The sequence below is a fragment of the Hemicordylus capensis genome, chromosome 2 (genome assembly GCF_027244095.1).
Source record: "Hemicordylus capensis ecotype Gifberg chromosome 2, rHemCap1.1.pri, whole genome shotgun sequence".
NCBI lineage: Eukaryota > Metazoa > Chordata > Lepidosauria > Squamata > Cordylidae > Hemicordylus > Hemicordylus capensis.
In genome coordinates this window covers 238,171,280-238,187,768 of record NC_069658.1, presented here as the reverse complement: position 1 = coordinate 238,187,768, position 16,489 = coordinate 238,171,280, and the positions used below count along the sequence as shown (strand labels likewise).

The window sequence follows — 16,489 nt, the reverse complement described above, 5'->3', positions numbered from 1 at the left end:
CCCACCCAAACCCCAAAGCGATCAAACACGCCTGCAATTTTTAATGATTTTCTGAAGAAAAAACAAACCAACCATTTTTTGCATTTTCCCCATAGGAAATAATGGGGATTTGAGGTGGCCCATTCTGCCCCTTGGAGGATGACTGGGTACCCCAAAGTGGGTTTGGGGCAGGGCACATTGAGCCACATCTCTTCCCTCAAGTCACAAGCCGGTGGGGTTCATGGGTTTTATATTGAGGATTCCCCCCCACCCCACCTATTTGATAGTTCTCTCTTCTCTCAATGAATGGATCCCACTGAGAAAAAGCATCCGCACACTGTGAACTTGCTGTGACACCTGAACTCTGTCACCCAACACACCAACCAGCCTGTTGACAACCCTGGTCCTCAGCCGTCCAGCCAACACCCCCCCACCCCCCGGCATGGTCAACGAGGTCTGGAATTTATACCCACCAGCTTTTCCAGGAGAATAGCTGCAGGCAGGGCTTGGTTCAGAGGCATGGCGTTGGCACACAGAGTCTTCGTTGTGAACAAGACGGGCTCCAGTGCCGACATCATCTCGGACATGAGCTTCCACTCCGAGTTGGAGAGGTTGCACATGCCCAAGGCCTTGTTCCTTGCCAGATGGTCAAGGGCCACCTCCTGCTCCAGCAGGAAGCAAGAAGAAGGTGAGGTGGAGTTCGAGTATCTACATGCGTGGGGATGAGACTGTGAAGAAGGCCATGCTCACGTTGCTGCTCATGGAGCAAGTGCCTAGATTTTAGGGATGTGCATCGAATTGCTTCAGTGCACATCCAAGGGCGGTGAAGAGTTCCCTTAAGAGGAGGCAGGCAGCCAGCCCCCTGAGAACAAAGGCAGCGGGTGGTATTCCCACGAGGAGGAGCGCAGCGGTGGGAGCTCTACCCGCGCTCTGGCACTTGCTCGGCAGCACAAGCTTCAAAATCTCCACGGAGCTCTGACATTTGCAGGGACAAGGCAAGCAGAGGGTTAAAGGGAGCGAGAGGGGAGTCCTAGAGCGGCCCGGAAGGCATTGTACTGGAAGAGGACTAGCCCCCCACCATGCCCCCACCTTAGAGGAGACTTGGCTGTTCCCTTTTGGCGGCAGCAGCAGCAGCAGCCTCGGCGGGGAGACCTGGTGAATGCAAAGGGCATGCGGGCTGTTGCAGGGAGGGCAATGCGAGGCGGGTGGCGGTGGGGCTAGGAAGTGCCCAGGAAGCGGGATCTGGAGTGTTGGCGGGGCGGGGGAGAGATTCTTGCTGCCTGATGCCCCAATGTGCCCACTGGGGAGCTGCTGTCTCCCCCCCCCCAAGCACGCAGTCTCTGAGTCCTGAAGTGAGGCGCAGCCAGGCTATTAGCAAGCGGGTCCCCAGAATGCAAAACCAGAGACAGCAGCCAGAGGGGCCCAAGCAGACGCGTCTCGAGGGTCAAGCCAGAGGGGCGGTCAACATTCATAAGTGGGCATTTGCAAGACTGTGCACAGCGCGTATTGGGTGGTGGCGGCCTAGGATTTCCCAGAGCAAAAAGCATGTGGAAGTGAGTGCCAGGCAGAAACGGAGCGGGCACCAGAGAAGTTCAGGAGGGGGGATGCCCAGGTAATGCCAACAGGCACAGTGCAGTCAAACAACCTGGATGGCTTTAAGAGGGGTTTGGATGACTTCATGGAGGAGAGGTCTATCAATGGCTACTAGTCGGAGGGCTGTGGGCCACCTCCAGCTTCAAAGGCAGGATGCCTCTGAGTACCAGTTGCAGGGGAGAAATGGCAGATGAGAGGGCACGCCCTCAACTGCTGTCTTTGGCTTCCAGCGGCATCTGGTGGACCACTGTGCGAAACAGGATCTTGGGCTAGATGGGCCTTGGGCCTGATCCAGCAGGGCTGTTCTTATGTTCTTAATGGATAGGGAGGAAAGGCAGAAGGGTAGCTCCACGTGGGTCTGGTCTGGAAGGAGGAAGTGAGAGGTCTCTCTCTCTCTCTCTCTCTCTCTCTCTCTCTCTCTCTCTCTCTCTCTCTCTCACACACACACACACACACACACACACACACACAGATCACCCCCAAGCCATCTTAAGATGTTATGTTGTGCAAGTGTACAGATGTTTGTACACATTGTCTAAATGTATTTATTTATTTATTTGGCATATTTCTGTACCATCCATATCCATATCTCTAGTGGTTTGCACAAGGGAGGCAGCCCTTGAATCAGGAAGGGGAAGTGAGATATTGCTTTATGCCCTACCCCACATTGAACTCTGAGACACCCATACCCATCGATTCCTTTGCTCTGTGTGCTTAGCCAGGAGGTCCTGATGGTGGAATCCTGTAGGAAGGCATCCAGACAGCCATTTGGAATCCTTGGAACTGCTTTCAAATGGGTTTAGCTTTGTTGCCTTATAAGAGGAAGAAATCTTGATCTCTAGCTAGCGTCACTTACACTTGTTTCCAACACCCCTTTCAGCTATAACAATGTAATACTGCAGAGTGAGTAATGTGTTGTTTTGGCAGGACTGGAGTGCAGAGCAGAGATGGAAAAGGAACACTCGGTCAGCCAAGCAGCAGGAAGTGACCCTCTTGCCAAGCAGACTGAGCAACTCTGGGAAAGAACTGTGCAGGAGATGCTGGGTGAGGATGCCACCAGCTCAGCTGCAAAGTCCTGCAGCCTCAGACAGTTCTGTTATCTGGAGACTGAGGGACCCCGAGAGCTTTGCAGTCGAATCCACAGTCTTTGCTGTCACTGGCTGAAGCCAGAAAAGCATACAAAGGCTCAGATGCTGGACCTGGTGGTTCTGGAGACGTTTCTGGCCATGCTTCCCCCAGAGATGGAGAGCTGGGTCAGAGAATGTGGTGTGGAGACCAGTTCCCAGGCGGTAGCCCTGGCAGAAGGTTTCCTCTTGAGCCAGGCCGAGGCCAAGAAGCAGGGAGAGCAGCAGGTGAGAGCATCTCTTTCTTCCTGGTCCCTCCTATGGGCTGAAAATATGTATGAGGCTTTCCTAGACATCCCAACTGTTAGCCCATTTCAGAACAGAGGTGGTATTCCAGCAAGGGTGTCTTAAGCATTTTTTATTTTGACTGCACTGTGCCTGGATGATGATTCTGAGATATTGATATGCCATTTTTTGATTAAAAATGCAGATGGTAGCTAACAAAATGTGTCAAAGTAGCTGTAAACGTGGTAGAAATCAATTGGGCAAAAATGCAGTGGCCACTGCAAACAGAGCCAATCTACAATCTACCACTATCCTCAACTGCCCCGAGCAGAGGGGACCTCCCTGGGACCAGAGCAGTACCATCTCAGAGCCACTATTAATTAAACTGCTATACCGCCCAAACTTTTGTCTCTGGGTGGTTAACATAAAACAATTAAAACACATATAAAAAGTTAAAACAATGCAACAATTTAAAATCACTAGTGAGAAGGCTCTGTCCAAGGAGTAAATGAAATTAGGGTTTTGCTTACTCTAAAATTTTAGGTGGGAAATATTGGTTTGTATTTATGTTTGAGGTAAGGTATAGGGTGGTCCTGGAAGTTTTCTTTCATCGTTTATTTTCCAGAAACGTATATACAGTTAACACACACAAAAAGATTATACAAAAAAAAATAAAAATAAAAATTCATCAGATTGCAAAAACAATGAGATAGTTCTAAATATGCACAAACCTTTATATAATTTTTCTTCATCCCATTAGATACATTTGATCCATAGACAAAAACAGATTTTAAACATTATTACACAATATAATTAGCCTACAGTCTTTCTGGTCTCTCTTGCAGTTACCGTAATCCTACTTCTGAAAATACAATTTTAAAATGGTAACCATGTTACTAGAAAAATATTAATCTGTCTCAGATTTAAGGGTACCTTGATACGTTCAGACAATTTGTACTCCACTAAAAGATTCAATATCTTGTTAAACCAAGTTCTCATAGAAGGAGGCTTTCCCCTCTTCCTATTCCTTGCTGTACCAAGTCTAGCTAATGTTACTAGTAGGGATGTGCACCGTTTGGCCAAGTGCCGGTTCAGTGTATGTGTGTGGGGGTATCTTTTAAAGAGTGGGGGGGTCCCCTTGTTTCCTCGGACGCTGCCAGTAGACCGCTGCCCGGGGTGGCAAGGAGGTACACTGCTCTTCCCAGTGCGGCTTCATCCCCTGAGGGGAATATCTTACAGTGCTCACACTTCTAGTCTCCCATTCATAATGCAACCAGGGTGGACCTTGCTTAGCTAAGGGGACAAGTCATGCTTGCTACCACAAGACCAGCTCTCCTCTCTGTGACTCTCCCTTCCTCACACACACACACACCCAACTGCAGCCAGCCACCACCACTGCCGTGCCCCATCCCGCTGCCAGCGATCTTTAGGGGGCAAGTGGGGAAACTTTCACCTCTCCCAGTCCCCCCCACTCCCCGCAGCTACTGCCGCTGCTCCTCAAATTTTGCCTCCATAGGCAGATGCCTCTGCATTCATCCACCCCTGATAGGGAGAGGCGTGTACATATTTCAAACAGGAATAAATCCTTGCGGTTGGTTTTATTGTGGGCTGGGCAGCATACTTCATTGTCATTTTCCATTTGAAGATAGAATTGTTGTGCCCATACAACACAGATACCCTGAGAGGCTCAAGGGCTCAGGGTGAGTACTAAAGGTTTCTTCAAGTGGTGGCAGCAGTTGAGCACCACAGGCTGACGGGGAGGCTTTACTGCAAACGTGAAGTTGTCCAAAAAACCTGCCGCAAATAGTGGATTTTTTTAACCCCGGATATAAATCGGGCTACACTCTAACGCACAGTGAAAAACCTGAATTGTGTGTGAACTAACTCGCAGGGACTTCAGGGTAAATCTAGCCTATATGTGAACACACCCCTTCCATTACGGAGGAGATGTGAGTTAAAGGGCTTCAAAAGCCCCGTGTGAAAAGCTTCCTGATTACCCCTCTTTAAATCTCAAAAAACCTGATGGTGAGGCATTGCATAAGATACCTGAGGGAAGGTACAGGTGTGTACTGCAGAAGATCTTAGTGCATGGGTTAGGTTCCTGTGAGGGAAAGCAGTCCAACATGTAAACCATGTGCTAATCCCTCTCTCCGTTCATTCCCTCTTTGTCTTTCAGTGCCAGAAGCCACCCAAAGTAGAAACTGATTTCTCAGTGGCAGAGATGGCTTCTTTTGACCATGGAGAGAGGACCCCATTCAGGTGGATCGTGAAAGCAAGTGAAGGAGGTGCCATCTTGTTGGGTAAGGAGTCCCAGGGTGAACTTGCCCACCTGCAGCTGAAAGGCTGGTTTCCCAGGAGGCTGCCCGCTGATCATCACTTCCCCTTCCTTGATAGATGCAAGAGCAGCAGTTTTCCTGGCCAGAGAATTAATGAGGCATATTTTAACTTGATCTCATTCTCTTGAATATAGCCGATATCCATCAGCTGCTTTTACAGACTCTTTGGAACCTTTTAAAAGAGCCACCTTTAGTTATTACTGTTTTTCTATATAAACCACTTTGAGAACTTTTGCTAAAAAGTGGTATATAAATATGTGTTGTTGTAGTAGGTTTTATGAGGAAGGACATTTAGGCAGCAGCTGAAGATGTGTCTATTCTCTATGGCTTCAGTATATTCTGAATATAGTTTTTGCATGGTGGTTGATTGAATCTCTGTTCGCTGTATTTTTAACTTTTTAAAAACTTGTATATGGTTGTCCAAAAATGTGGTGCTAGCCATCATGGGACTTTAAAGTAGGGTCGAAAAATGTGTATACAGGAGAACCCGATTATTGGCTCACAAACACAAAATGGTGGCCGGAAATGACCTCCAGGATCATTTCTGGCCACCCCCGACAGGCAGATATGTGGGTATAACCCTTCCCCTGACCTGCGTATACCGAGGTCAGGTGTCAATTACCCGACCATGGATACACGAAACCAGGGGTGTTGAACCCGTGATTAACAAGGTTCTCCTGTAATACATAAAACAAAGCAATGTGAAAGAGGTCTTTTGAGATGATCACGCATCTGTTTTGGTCTCCTTCATAGGTGATGAAGTCGCACTGTCTCTTCCGTCCAGGCCTTCTCTTTCTGGGAGAGCAGAGACAGCATCTGTGGAACTGGACCAGGTAGGGGGAGGGTTCATGGAGGGTTCATGCAGGAGAAGAGGGAGCACTGGCTAGGGGCCTTTATCCCCTGTGCACCTCTCTGGGTCTTAAAGAATCCCTCTCTCTCCCTTGGCTTAGACCGTCCAAGTCACCCACTGGGGATGCTTTGGGCCCCGGAGGACAATTTCCAGGCACCGCACCTTTCCTCCTTCCTTGGATTGCTGCATAAGTGACAATGTTTCTTTCTTCTTTCAGGGTCCAGTGACCTTTGAGGATGTGGCTGTGTGTTTCAGGAAGGAGGAGTGGGCTCTGCTGAATCCTGACCAACGGGCTCTGCATTCAGAAGTCATGGAGGAGATCTGTGGGCATCTGGCCTCTCTGGGTAAGGCCTCTCCTTCCCTTTGTGGCTGCTGTTGGTCTGCAACAGTGAACTAGAGGTCTGTGGTTGAGGACATCATTGGTGGCTCTTCCCAGCATTTGCATGCACAAGGCCATTGAAAGTGTGAACTTAGTGCGGGGCAGCTGTGAAAAGTGCATATTCCATGCTAAGAATCATTAGGAAGGGGATTGAAAACAAAAATGCTAATATTATAATCCCCTTATACAAACCTATGGTGCAGCCACATTTGGAGTACTGCATGTAGTTCTGGTCACCGTATCTTAAGAAAGACATTGTGAAACTGGAAATGCTACAGAAGAGGGCAAACAAGATGATCAGTGGCCTGGAGTACCTTCCTTATGAGGCAAGACTACAGCATTTGGGGCTTTTTAGTTTGGAAAAGAGGCAATTACAGGGAGACATAATAGAGGTATATAATAGTATGCATGGGATAGAGAGAGTGATCAGAGAAAAATGTTCCTCCCTTTCTCACAACACTAGAACCAGGGGTCATCCCATGAAAGTGAAGGCTAGGAAATTTAGGACGATCAAAAGGAAGTACTTTTTCACACAGCACATAGTTAATCTATGGAATTCTCTGCCACAGGATGTGGTGATGGCCACTAGCTTGGATGGCTTTAAAAGGGGCTTAAAGAAATTCATGGAGAACAGGTCTGTTAATGGCTACTTGTCTGGTGCCTATAGGCCATCTCCAGACTCAGAGGCAAAATGCCTCTCAATACCAGTTGCAGGGGAGCAACAGCAAGAAAGAGGGTGTGCCCTCATCTCTTGCCTGTGGACTTCCCAGAGTCATCTGGTGGGCCACTGTGTGAAAAAGGATACTGGATTCGGTAGGCCTTGGGCCTGATTCAGCATGGCTATTCTTTTGCTCTTCTGTAAATGTAAAGATGCTATTTCTAGCAGGTATCTCAATGGGATAGAGCTCCCCTTCCCCTCCTCTTCTATGCCGTGACGGACTTCTTCCAGAGTCCAACTTAGCTGACTTCCCATGTCTTTTTGGCCAACTAGGTATGTGGCAGCTCCATTGGGAGAAACAGCCAGTGGGTGGCTTCACACATAGTGATAGTGCAAGTGTTACAAGGGGGTGCCGTGTATCCATCTTGAGAGCCAAGGTGTGGTTATAAATCAAGCACTCCTCTTTGAAATCATTGCCACTCACAACTTAGAGTGAGGCATTAATGGTTTGAATATGTGGGAGAGTTCCCACTGTTTTGCCTCCAGGGTGGTTGAACTCATAAGACCTTGTTTATTATTTCCATAATGAATTTGAAAGCTTACAGCTAAAGAAATAGTGGTGTTAACTTCATGGAGGAGAGGTTTATCAACGGCTACTAGTCGGAGGGCTATAGGCCACCTCCAGCCTCAAAGGCAGGATGCCTCTGAGTACCAGTTGCAGGGGAGTAACAGCAGGAGAGAGGGCACGCCCTCAACTCCTGCCTGCAAGCTTCAAGTGGCATCTGGTGGGCCACTGTGTGAAACAGGATGCTGGACTAGATGGGCCTTGGGCCTGATCCAACAGGTCTGTTCTTAAGTTAAATAAATTGGAGCCCTTCTCAGTGGTTCACAGGGTTGATTTAAAATATCTTAACTCAAAAGCTAGATTCTTGACCAATATTCCGACGACTGATCTGAGTTCTCTCTCTCGGAGCAGAGACATACCTGCTCATCTTCCAGTGTCAAATATTTGAGAGCCTCATTCCAAGGATCTGTTCATTTCCAGTCCATATAGTCATAGATCTTCAACTTTGAGTACATACGCTGTTCTGAGAAAAGGTGCCTCTCAGATGCTGTATTTGCAGCCACTTTGCACTCTGCATGTGCTCTAGAGACACCTCAGAGTCAAAGGAACTGAATATGAACATGTGGGGACTCTCTCTGGTCCTTCTATGAGATATAGCAATTTCTTGGCAGAGAAGAGACACAGACACCAAAGTCTTTTAAATGTTTACTAACTACCGTAATAAATAGTTTTTACAATGAAAAAACGAAGGAAAGTGGGTTGTGTATGTTGCCTTCATGATTAGCAATAACTAATATATAAAAACTGCCACTAATATCTTAACATTGTGAGAAAGGGAGAAAGGTGGAAGTGGTGCAAGGAGAGAGAGAGAGATTAGGGATGGAAGGGGGAGGGTTGCTGCATTCCTCTAGGAAGGGTTGCGCTCATATTACCAGACTCCAGCAGCTGAGGCGTTGGCTGGAGGCTAGGACACGAGGCTGATTCTCACTGGAGCCTGGCCACGGATGTTGAAGGGTCTCGGAACCATTCGAAAGCATAGGCCCGGGTCAACACAGGAACAAGCACAGGATAAATCCCTACCCTGAACTCTGCCCTTCAGCAGAGATCTCAAACAGAGACTCAGTGCTGTAGATGAAGGCCAGGCTAACATCTGTCTCTTTGGATCACACTCTGCAGTGCCCATCCAAAGAGTCAGAGTTCAAAGCCCAAGAAGCCCCCCATGATCTCTTGGTCTTCCTTTTGAGCCTTTTCTCTCACTCTGTCTTAGTGGGAAATTGCCCCTGCCCCTCCCTTCGGAGCATTGGTCTCTGCAGCTCTCCTTGAAGAGGGACAGCATGTTTATTGCTCTCTCTGGGTAGCTAAATACAGCATTATTGCCACTCCAAAGATGAGAGGAGGGGGTGGGAGAAAGGAAAAGGAAGAGGTGCAAACTAAACGTATTGATCCTTATTGACAACTATCTCTAACATCTCAGTGATACATAGACCTTGCCCGCTCCGGTTACTTCACAGATAAGCATTAATTGGCACGATTATTACAGAAACCAGGCCCGATGGCCTGAAGTTAGATCACAGTTTCAAAGGTCTCTATGTCAGCATTTCTACAGCATCTGCACCCCATTCCCAGAGACAAAAGTTCAGAGTTCAGAACTCTCAGAAGAATCTCTAGCTCCACGAGCAGGCAGAGTATACCTCTTAGGTGTGACTCTAACTGTCCCTGATGCAGATTTAAGCTGGGCCAGTTTGGTGCACCACACCACATGACACTGAAAACAAGATGAAACACAGGTCTAGGCACTATTGCTTAATCTTGGCTATACATGTGCTCATACTAAGGGCAATGTATTAAAAAGGAGGGCAGTGGAAGGAGGGCGTGTCAAGGGGAAGTCAGGACAAAGAATATCAGAATGAAATCAGGTACAAAAGGGAGAAAAGTCGGCACAGAGATCCATGGTGACAGCGGGGATAGTCAGACATGGGACCCAGGCTAACTTGGGTCCCTAGAGTGACTGGGGTTGGTCAGAAAACCAGAAAAACCAATGGGGGGGCGGTCAGACTAGAGGACCACATTAGGAACTGGATGAACCGATGCCATTTTCCCAAACAGGGAACATTGAGGAATGGGACTATTGTGTATTATTTATTTTCCTAAGTAAACCCCTTTGAGAACTTTGGTTGAAGAGTTATATATAAATATTTGTAGCAGTAGTAGTAGCAGTAGACTGAGTCCATCTGGACTTCCATATGACGAGTGGGTTGTGTTAAAGAGGGAACCCGAACAGTTCCCAGGTTCCAGATGATCTGGAGAAGGAAAACAGAGATTGGTTGGACAAGCCCGATCAAGTTCGGACACACACATACTATAAGCACAGGGATGACAGAAGGGGAAGACACGAGCCCGTGAGACACTGTTAACTGTGTAATATGTCCCATTTTCTACATAAGCAAATCTCCATTAATTCTCTGGATAGAATAGAAGATGCTGTGAGATTTGCCACCCAATAGCTACAATAGGCTGAATAAGTAGCGCGTCAGCTTTAGAAAACATACCAATATACAGAGTTAGTTCATTTTCATAGTTCATCTAGCATTTGCCAGTTTTCACCACTGCTGCAAAGACCTTTCTTTGGGAGTGACTTGACAAGAGAGCAAACTCTGGATCTCAAATGGGATAGATCATGCTAGTGACTGATGGACCAGACCCAGAACAATTGTCTGTACAAAGCTTGTTCACAGTCAAGGGGAAAGGTAGTGTTCTGTTCAAGTGACTTGTAAAGGAGACAGGAGCAGGCAGCCATCTTGCCTGAAAACTTGTGGGAACAGTTGGGAAATGGCATATCGTTCTCGTGTGGTCGCAACAGAGAATTTTTCTGTGGGGATTCTGAGTTGCTCCACTGAAGAGGAGGCTTTTGAACATTTTTTAGCCATTATTTCTAGGTTGGCTGTGTCTTTGAACGCAGCATCAGTACCCACGGGACTTAGCCAGTATGCCCAGCTTTTGTGGGTCCAGCTTTGCTGAAACCTGCTCCTTTCAAAGACATCCATTCTCTCCACCCACTTGTACTAATTGTGGGAAAGGATGCCCATGCCGACGCTATCTTTGAAACAATTTGTCAGAAATTCAACTCAAGAAATCTCCATTTTAGCTTTGTCCAGGTGACTAGTCCAAAGGCTTGAAACCTCAGGCGGGCACCAACAGAGTTGCAGGCTCTCTAGCTGCAGGGGATAAGCTAGTCAGAGGGACCCCATTGGGGCAAAAAGGCTGTGTCTAGTTCCCAAGTGAGTCCAGTAAAATTCCCCCTTACTGGAAGCAGGATTGCTCCTGGGGATCTACCAAGACGATGTTCCTCATAGATTTCTCTTGGTATGCGGGATCCAACCAAGACATAAACTGTTGCTGAGGTGTCCTCTGCCCAAAGGGCAGTAGTGATAATGGCCACGTAACACCAAGATGCCTGACCCCTCCGGACTGTACTGGCTGATCAGCATGGATGGCATCACCCAGGAAAAGGTTCTTTCTCTTGGGCTCACCCCCAGGAAGTGGGACGCAGAAAAACAAAAACTCTTCTACTCATTCAGTGATATTCTCCAGTGGGCATGCTGGCAGGGTCGCAGTAGATGATGAAGCAAGATCAGCGAGTTATACCCAGGATAGTCGGGAATGATCCAGAGTTTGTGTTCCCTAAGTCACTCCAGACACCACTCCAAGGAACTGCTTTCCTTATGAGGGACCATGGATAGGAGGGATCTTAAGATGGGATCTATACCCATCTTAAGGCACCTGGTTTACAGAGGGAAGTTGGGGAAGGGAGTGGAGTGTAATCCTTAAACGCCATAAACCATTGTTTCTTTCCTACTTGTGCCAGTGCCAACTTCTCTTGGAACTTGCCACCAACACAGGTTGGGTATGAAAACTCACACACGTGTTTTCCTTGCCCCTCTCCTAACCATTGCAAAGGGATACACGGAACCCCCTCGTAACACAAGTAAGGTTTCTCCAAGCACCAGTTATCGGTGAGTGTGTACCCATGGTGCATGCTGGGATTTCTGCACCTTGTCCAGTGTTGTGTGCTCTGGCAGTGAGCTTCCAAGGTGTGATTCAGAGGTCTTCCTGGCTCCCTTATTTTAAATTGTCCCTCAGGAGATTGATTGAACCTAGGTCTTTATGCTTGCAGAACACCTCAAAATCAATTCCACAACATCCCTGGCAGCCAGTTAGCGCCAATGGACGGGCTGAATTATACAAAAGGATCAGGTTCCCCAAGAGGGGAAAAGATGGTTTTTTTTCTGTAACTTGAGCTCTATTTCTTCCTCACTGGGAGGCTCTCTTTATTTTATTCCTGCAGGTGATGGAGGGGTGAGTGAGAAAAAGGATGAATTGTGGAGGACGAAATGGGAAGCAAAAGATCTCTGGGAGAAGCAAGCTGCTGCTTCTGAATGCAGTGATGTCCTTGAAATTCCAGTCCAAATAAAGGATTGCAATGGAAATGGAAAGAATAAAAACCCTCAGTGTGCCAAACTCATAAACACAAGCCTTCACACACATCAAATAATTCATAAAGATAGGAAAAAATATGAATGCTCAGAATACGGAAAGAAATTCAGCAGCAGGCAATATCGCACTTGCCATCAAAGAATCCAAACAGGGGAGAAACCATATCAATGCTCAGAGTGTGGAAAGAGCTTCCGTTGGAGAAGCGACCTTATTAAACATCAAAGAATCCACACGGGGGAAAAGCCATATCAGTGCTTGGTGTGTGGAAGGAGCTTCAATCAGAAGTCTACCCTTACCTCCCATGAAAGCATCCACACAAGGGAGAAACCATATCAGTGTTTAGAATGTGGAAAGAACTACAGCTACATCTCACAGCTTACTTGTCATCAAAGAATCCACACAGGGGTGAAGCCATATCAATGTACAGAATGTGGAAAGAGCTTCCGTTGGAGAAGGGACCTTTTTAATCATCAAAGAATCCACACAGGGGAGCAACCATATCAATGTTCAGTGTGTGGAAAGAGCTTCACTTACAACTCAAAACTTACTCGCCATCACAGAATCCACACAGGAGAGAAACCATATCAATGTTCTGTGTGTGGAAAGAGCTACAGCGACAACCCAAAACTTACTCGTCATCAAAGAGTCCACACAGGAGAGAAACCATATCAATGTTCAGTGTGTGGAAAGAGCTTCCGCTACAACTCACAAATTAATTCCCATCACAAAATCCACACAGGAGAGAAACCACATCAATGCTCAGAATGCGGAAAGAGCTTTCGTTTGAGAATGCACCTTATTAATCATCAAAGAATTCACACAGGGGAGAAACCATACCAATGTTCAGTGTGTGGAAAGAGCTTCAGCCGCAGCTCAAATCTTACTAAGCATCACAGAATCCACACAGGGGAGAAACCATATCCATGCTCCATGTGTGGAAAGAGCTTCAGCTGCAACTCACAGCTTACTTGTCATCAAAGAATCCACACAGGGGAGAAATGATATCAGTCCTCAGAATGTGGAAAGAACTTCAGATACAGCTCACAGCTTATTTGCCTTTCAATAATCCACACATGGGAGAAACTATATGAATACTCAGTATGTAGAAAAATCTTCAACTGCAGTTCAGAGCTAAAGAAACATCAAAAAATCCAGACATAAAAGAGAAAATATCAATGCTCATAATGTTGAAAGAACTTCAACAAGATGTCACAACTTGCTTGCATTAAAGCATCCAGACAGGGTAGAAGCCATTTCAAAGTTTAGTGTGAGTAAAGAGCTTCAGCTCACAATATACTTGCTGCAAGAAATCATGTCAATGCTCAGTGTCTGTGAAAAGCTTCAACCAGAGCACAAACCTGAAGATTAAAAAAATCTACACACAGAAGAGACTATATCACTAGTAGGTAGTATGTTGTACCTAGACTGTGGAGAACCCTCTAAGCCAGGAAGCTTGCTGGATTAGTGTGAGCAGAAAATGGAATTTAATCAACAATTTAATTAACAACAACAACAAAGTTTAAGATGCTTGAAATGCTGGTGTGTGCTTTAAAAATTATTCAGATTGCCTGTTAAGGTGCCCGTCTTCACTTAGGCACCATTTAGCCTGTAAAAGCTTTGAACAGTCTTGTATATTATTTTGACTTTAGAGATGAGGCATAATTTACATTGGTCATTCAGCTCGTGATTGGCTGAAGTGGATGGGCCCAGGCAGAAATCTAATAAGGTTCTGTTTCCCTCATGACTTGCTAGAGATACCCCAGTGAATTTGTCCCTGATTCATCTCCAGAAGGCACAGTGCTTCTGCAAAGTGCCACCTGTATAGATGTCCATCCACAGTCACTTTAGACAGATACACCTGATGGATTTTGTGTGATGCATCTTTTGAGGGCATCTATTTTGCCAACACTTTCCCTCCCCTTAAGGAGTGTAGAATCAGTTTTTCAGTTGGAGATTACACTGTTTGTAAATTATTCTTGCTCCTTTATTTGGCTGAACTCTGAATGAAGTGGGAGCTGCTCCCGTGCTTCCATTCCCCCCCCCCCCCGAGATGCCACCTCAGTTTGCTTTGTTTCTGAGTATATCTCATTGCTGTATCAAATGTCTGTGGTGAGCCTGCCAGCACTGATGGAGTTAACTAAAAACAGGCACCAGCTGACCTTGACTGGCAGCCTGGAGACACTAGCTCCTAACCAATCAGTCAACCAGGTGGGTGGGACATGATGGCTCCTGGGAGCAAGAGTGTGCCGAGGGAGAGGAATATGGAGGATGACTGTGCTCTCACTTTAGGTGAGTCCCTGCAGATTCAGAATTCAGAGACAGAATTGCAGGGGTTTGATCTCACCAGGGTTTTGATGAGCTTCAAGGGGGGAATGAATTCAAGGTTTTGTGGCTTTGGAAGTTAGTGCAGGAGAAAGTATTTCTAGTAAGACTGCGTTGGAAGTTATTTTACTTTCTGTGTGTTGCTTTGCAATTACTAAATACCTGTTTCTTGCAACTGAATCTCTAAGATATGTGCCACCTACAAAAGATCTGGGCATTCTGAATACTCTTGTAACCAAGCTAAACCTTTTCTAAGAGCAACCAAAAAGCTAAAGTTTCAGACCAAATAGACTGTAGCAACTGAATAAACTGTTCATATCTCTCTTTCTCTCTCTCTCTCTCTCTCTCCCCCCCCCCCCAAACCCTCCCAGAGTGTTTGATTAACTCTCAGAGGGTGGGAGCAGAGGGGAGACGCCTCTAGTACAAAATGTCCAACAGGGTTGCTCAGCCCAGCTACCCTTCGCTCTCACCATGTATAGGCATACCTGGGGGTAGGATGTCGATATTTTTGCCTGTTAGAAAGTGAAATGGGGATTTTTGATCACTCCTATTCTCGTTAAGAAAAAATAATAAGGAGTGATCTGGTGGCAGCAAATAAACTACCAGAGTCTCTTCCTTTGCCTTTCTGGTCTTAAAGTTAAAGAGTAAACCGCCCGCTCCGACGGAGACATGACTCAGCTGATAAGGCCTTTCCTCTTGAGCTAGCTGGCCAAGACTGGTTGTTTGGGTTAATCAGTTACCTGGTTAGTCCACTACATGGTTAATAGACCTCTACAATGTCTTTGGGTTCCACAGATCAGTCAAGAAACCAAACGGTAATGGTTATTTATTTATTTATTTATTTATTTATTTTCATTTTTCTATACTGCCCTTCCAAAAATGGCTCCGGGCAGTTTACACAGAGAAATAACAAATAGATAAGATGGATCCCTGTCCCCAAAGGGCTCACAATCTAAAAAGAAACATAAGATAGACACCAGCAACAGTTACTGGAAGTACTGTGCTGGGGGTGGAGAGGGCCAGTTACTCTCTCCCTGCTAAATAAAGAGAATCACCACGTTAAAAGGTGCCTCTTTTCCAAGTTAGTAGGGGTTATATTATATCTTCTCTGTTTACAGATGCTAGTAAAGATTTCAGGTTTGAAAAAAAGTTCTTAAATGCTTGAGAAAGAATAAATTGCTTGATTCAGTTATCTGCAATTCCTCTGGCTGCTTTTAACATGTTTAGCTGAAGTGTGTGCAACTGCTGTCAACCTGAATGCCTTTCCAGCACAGGTTATTGGAGGAGTACATCTGGATACTGTTACAATTCATGCTACAATGATTGACAGAAGGTCATTGAGTGAGTTCATGACTTGCCCTCCAAAAGTGAGGCCTTAAGGAGGTAAAGTCTTCTTCGTTTAGATCGAAACATGCCTCAATAAATGTAGATAAATCTGATAAAGTATGCTGATTGGAGTTGAAATGTTTTGCACTTGATGGTTCTGGAGACTTGAGAGCTCACATTAGGAACAGGTCTGCTATCATCAAACTAGAATAGAATAGAATAATAAAATAAATGGAACCACCAACTGCAAAACACTTTCACTCCAATCAGCATACTTTATCTGATCTGTCTGTATTCCCTGTTGATCAACGCTTTAGGGCCAATACAGTAGACACAAGGAAGAGTTGTTTAGATCTGTAAGTTGAGGACTTGTGGTCTCAGTTTGGAGGACAGTTCATAAACTATCACAGTGATCATCTTCCATCCCTCTCACCTGTCCATCTGCCACAGAACTCTTCTGCTTATTTTACATCTGATCCAAAACTGGAGGAACTAACCTTTATAAGCTAGATTGTGGCTCCCAGTAAGCATGCCTGCCCATTCTTACGACTGTCTATACCTAGGTGTGGACTCCGACCTGGTTTGTATATGGTTGTGTGAATGGTGTTATGCGGGGTTGGGGTTTTCCCCACCATCAG

The 16,489-nt window shown here is 46.1% G+C and overlaps 1 protein-coding gene across 2 annotated transcripts; it reads left to right on the top strand.

Annotated features, from left to right (window-relative positions):
• The first annotated feature begins 1,001 nt into the window (after nucleotides 1–1,001).
• Nucleotides 1,002–14,849, top strand: LOC128344643 (zinc finger protein 883-like). Of its 2 annotated transcripts, none has more exons than XM_053295215.1 (6): nucleotides 1,002–1,134; nucleotides 2,500–2,924; nucleotides 5,098–5,221; nucleotides 6,011–6,090; nucleotides 6,325–6,451; nucleotides 12,055–14,849. In XM_053295215.1, exons 2-6 carry the CDS (start codon nucleotides 2,520–2,522, stop codon nucleotides 13,203–13,205), a joined length of 1,887 nt encoding a protein of 628 aa, XP_053151190.1. In that variant the 5' UTR covers nucleotides 1,002–1,134; nucleotides 2,500–2,519; the 3' UTR covers nucleotides 13,206–14,849. The 2 variants fall into 2 exon arrangements, with proteins under 2 accessions (XP_053151190.1, XP_053151191.1); XM_053295216.1 differs by lacking the exon at nucleotides 1,002–1,134 and adding an exon at nucleotides 1,486–1,591.
• The last annotated feature ends 1,640 nt before the right edge of the window (nucleotides 14,850–16,489 follow it).